The sequence below is a fragment of the Alligator sinensis genome, unplaced genomic scaffold, assembly GCF_000455745.1.
Source record: "Alligator sinensis unplaced genomic scaffold, ASM45574v1 scaffold856_1, whole genome shotgun sequence".
NCBI lineage: Eukaryota > Metazoa > Chordata > Crocodylia > Alligatoridae > Alligator > Alligator sinensis.
In genome coordinates this window covers 19,034-23,549 of record NW_005843738.1, presented here as the reverse complement: position 1 = coordinate 23,549, position 4,516 = coordinate 19,034, and the positions used below count along the sequence as shown (strand labels likewise).

At 43.2% G+C, this 4,516-nt stretch overlaps 1 protein-coding gene across 1 annotated transcript; it reads right to left on the bottom strand.

Moving 5' to 3' along the window:
* Positions 1-1,341: 1,341 nt before the first annotated feature.
* LOC106723384 (olfactory receptor 14C36-like) lies at positions 1,342-2,268 on the bottom strand. Its single transcript, XM_014527628.2, has one exon. The coding sequence runs from the start codon at positions 2,266-2,268 to the stop codon at positions 1,342-1,344; it is 927 nt and encodes a 308-aa protein (XP_014383114.2).
* Between the last annotated feature and the right edge of the window lie 2,248 nt (positions 2,269-4,516).

Here is a 4,516-nt window from a genome sequence, read left to right as displayed (position 1 = left end):
TCTGGGTCAGACAAATCCCTATACCTGCAGTCAAAAACAGACTGTCTCCAGCAGGGTCATGCCAACCATAGCTTGGTCTAGCCCAGTCTTAACACCCTCCGAGGAAGGAGATTGTGCCATCTCTCGGCCTTTCACCTCAACGCAGACTTCTCCTTGCTTCTGTTTCTTGTATGAAAACCACGTTGCCTGAACTAGCTTCAAATTGCCCAACAGTATGAGTCAGTATGAGTCAAACTAACCAATTCATACCTTTCAAAATTCCCTTTTGGGTGTCAATTCTGGACAGTTACCTAAATTCCTCTGGGTCATTCTGGGAAATGTTGATTATTCTATCTGATTTGAAAGAAAAAGACATTGTATACCTTCCCTGATCTCCCAAGGAATACAAATCCCAATTCTGATACAGTTGTACAGTAACAGACTATGGTCTCTACTGAGTTTCCTTTCACATCCATTCTAAACAAGGCCACACTATTTGCATTATTGGAGCTCTTGGCATAGGCTGCTTGTTGGAAAGGTGAAAGTATCCGCTACCAGTCCTGAAAGGATTTAGGGACTAGCAGCGTGAACATCATTTGGGCTTGATATACTTAAATCAGCTGCCTAAATCCCCAGGTTTACCTATCTACAGGTTCCCTATAGTGGAATACAAGGACAGCCAAAATGCAGCATCACTGCAGTCATGACGTGCACAGGAGCTCTAGTGTGTACACACTTACAGGAAATCATTTCCATCTCTTCAGTGTTGTGGGGAAGAAAACCATTAGCACTCTTGCAAAACCCGTACAAGGGAAGCATAACTGAAAGAACCAGCACCAGAGTAATGACTGACACCTACTATCTAAAAACCATTATCACTCCCTTTTAAACCTTCTCATACCCTCCTTCAGATCTCCAAATAATCAGACCTCAAGAAAACTTTTTAACCCAGACAAGACAATGATCTAGTGATATTCTCCACCAAGGCATCTAATAAATATTTAAGGTACATAAAAACTGTTGCAACAGTGCACTAACAAATGACAATATCAGCATCAAAGATAAAATTTAACAGATACAAAAAGATTACCGAGACCAGGGTGGTATCTTAGGTACCAACTACTTCAGTGAGATAAAGGGTGAAAATGAGATAGAGAGGTTATTTAAAACGGTGTAAACCTAATGAAAAATAAATGACATTAGTTAACTAGATCTGTATGAATAACACAGTTGATTGTTCCTATAAAAACTCCACTACTGACACCGGTGGAGTTAATTAGTATTAAAACAGCTCAGTTTCTATAAAAATGTTCAGTGGAACCACAGTCACTGGAGAATAACTGACATCTTCATCACAATAAATCACTTCCATCTCACCAGTTTCCACAGAGCTGCTTTGATGTCCTTGTTTCTCATGCTGTAGATGACCGGATTCATCATTGGTGGGATCATGGAATAGAGAACAGACAGCATGAGGTCCAGAGCTGATGGGGACCCAGATGTGGGCTTCATATAAGCAATCATACAAGTGCTACCCAACAAGGAGACAACAATGAGGTGGGGAAGACAGGTGGAAACTGCTTTATGCCGGCCCTGCTCAGAGGGGAGTCTCAGTACAGTAGTGAATATCTGAATATAAGACACAAATATAAACGCGATGCAACCAGCACTTAAACATGCATTAAAGATAATAATCTGAATTTCACTACTAAACACCTCCGAGCCAGAGATCCTAAGGAGCTGGGGGATTTCACAGAAGAACTGGTTGACGATGTTGGAGTGGCAGAAGGGCAGCCTAAAGGTGTTCCCCGTGTGCAGGGCAGAGTACAGAAGAGCAGCGCTCCAGCCCATGGCTGCCATTTGCGGACAAGCTTTCCTGTTCATCACTGTCGCATAGTGCAGTGGTTTGCAGATGGCGATGTATCGGTCGTAAGCCATGACGGTGAGGATGACGAGGTCTGCTTGAATGAAAAAGAGGACGAGAAAAACTTGGGTGACACATCCGGAATAGGAAATCACCCTGGTGTTCAGCATGGCATTGGCCATGGATTTGGGAACAATGACAGAGATGGATCCGATGTCAAGGATGGACAGATTGAGGAGGAAGAAGTACATCGGGGTGTGGAGGTGGCTGTCCAAGGCTATGAGCGTGATAACAAGGAGATTGCCAATCAGGGCTGCCAGGTATATTGTTAGAAAAGTGGCCAAGTGCAAGATGTGCAATCCCAGGGCATCGGAGAACCCCAGGAGCAGGAACTCAGTCACCGCAGTGCAATTGGACATCATCATCCACGGTGCCTTTTGGGATGCCTGTGGACGGAAAGGGAATTACTGTGGCAGGAGAAGAGGAAGCGAGAGAAAAAATACCATTTTCCTGGCCACAATTCTCCTTGACTTGATTGTTTTAGAGGTCCACCTGATTTTCAGTTGAAAAGGAGTTTTCTGATAGAAATCAGGGTTCCCAAAGGACAATGTTTTTCATAATCCATTTTAAAACCTTTTTTGGATAATTGTGGCAGTTCATTGAAAAAGTGGGCAGGAAAAGTATTTTATCAGAGCTTTTGCTGACACCTTGTCACTGCCACTCGCTAGTGCTCATACATTTCCCACGTCTGTGAAAGTGGAAAAGTTGCCAGTGCACTGTGACACTGGCATAAACCGCTCCAGCTCCTTTCTAGTCCAAGGGGCCATGTCCGTTCACATCAGGTGCAGGTCCATTGCAAGTCCATGTGATGTGGAAAAAGAGAATAATTACAACCCCAGATCCTATCATTTCATGAATGTCGGTGCCTGAATCTTACCCATGGGCAGCTGAGCATGGAATTATGAAGTCAAAAAGGTCATCCCATAGTATTTCCATTTTCCTAGGGACATAGACCTTAAGATGCTGTCTCTGTTTAGGCTCTAAGTCATCTGGAAAGATTGCAATCAAATCAGAATCAAGAGGAAGAAGTACATCGTGCTGTGGATGTGGTTGTCAAAGGCTATGAGCATGAGCATGCCAATCAGGGCTGCCAGGTATATTTTTCAAAAAGCGGCCAAGTGCAAGGTACGCAATTACAGGGCGTCGGAGAACCCCAGGAGCAGGAACTGAGTCACAGCATTGCAATTGGACGTCATCATCCACAGTGCCTTTTGGGATGTCTGTGGAGGGAAAGGGAATGACTGTGACAAGGACAAGAGGATACCAGAGGATAAAAACAACATTTTTCTTGTCCACAATTGTCCATGATTTGATTTAATTAGAGGACCACCATATTTTCTGTCGATAGGGATATATGTGATAAATATCAAGGTTCCCAAAGTGATGATATATTTCATGATACCTTTTTTGTTTTTTAATTCAGATTATAGTGGCATGTCATCCAGAAAGTGGACAGGAAAAGTATTTTATCAGAGCTTTTGCTGACACCTTGTCACTGCCACTCGCTAGTGCTCATACATTTCCCACATCTGTGGAAGTGGAGAAGGTGTCAGTGCACTGTCACACTGGCATAAACCGCTCCAGCTCCTTTCTAGTCTAAGGGGCCATGTCCGTTCACATCCGGTGCAGGTCCATTGCAAGTCCATGTGACGTGGGAAAAGGGAATAATTACAACCCCAGATGCAATCAATTTATGAATTTCAGTGCCTAAATCTTACCCACGGGCAGCTGAGCATGATATTATGAAGTCATAAAGGTCATCCCATAGTATTTCCATTTTCCTAGGAACATAGAGCTTAAGATGTTGGCTGTGTTCAGGTTCTAAAGTTACCTGGGAAAATTGCAATCAAATGGCTGGCAGGATGTGCACAAGGCTGTGTGTTCAAACTGGCTTCAAGTCTCAGAAATATATATAAGCATGGGCTGTCAACATCCCTGCATGGTCCCTACATTTTGTAAGTCATGTATTTCAAAGATATTTGACCTTTTCTTTATTTGTTTAGTCTGAAAATCTTCAGCGGCCAGCAAACTAGATGACTCTTGGTACTTCAGGGGTTACTGATAAAGATGGAGACATGCTAGCAGGGCAGCTCCAAGCCCAGGGAAGTTGGGATGCACAGGGCAGCTCTGCCTGCCATGCTGCCGACCTGTGGTCATGGCTATTTCCCCCCTCCACAAAGGCAGTGCCTTGGGCTGCTGTCCTGGTTCCCCGCTCACTTACATTACTGTAGAAATGGTAAACATTTCAGGACAGAAATACGTCATTCTTCATAAAATACCTATATGTGTACTTTTTATGACAAGTGTAGATATTTTTTTAAATGGAGAATAAAGTTCTGAAATAATTTTAAATTTAATTCATTATAATTTTTCTAAAAGATCCTCTCTATTAAAACCCAAACATTATGGAATCGAATATATTACTTACTGTGCTCGTTTTAATGGTTTTGTCTTCAGTTTCCTACATTAAATCCTTGAATGCCAGGGCAGTTTGATTGATGACCATCTACTCTTCCCTCCTGCCTCTTGTCCCCCCATGACTGTGCTATCTAGATGCCAGGGGTGCAGGTTTCTCGGGGGCGTGCACTCCTCACTGTGCAGGAGAACTGAGAG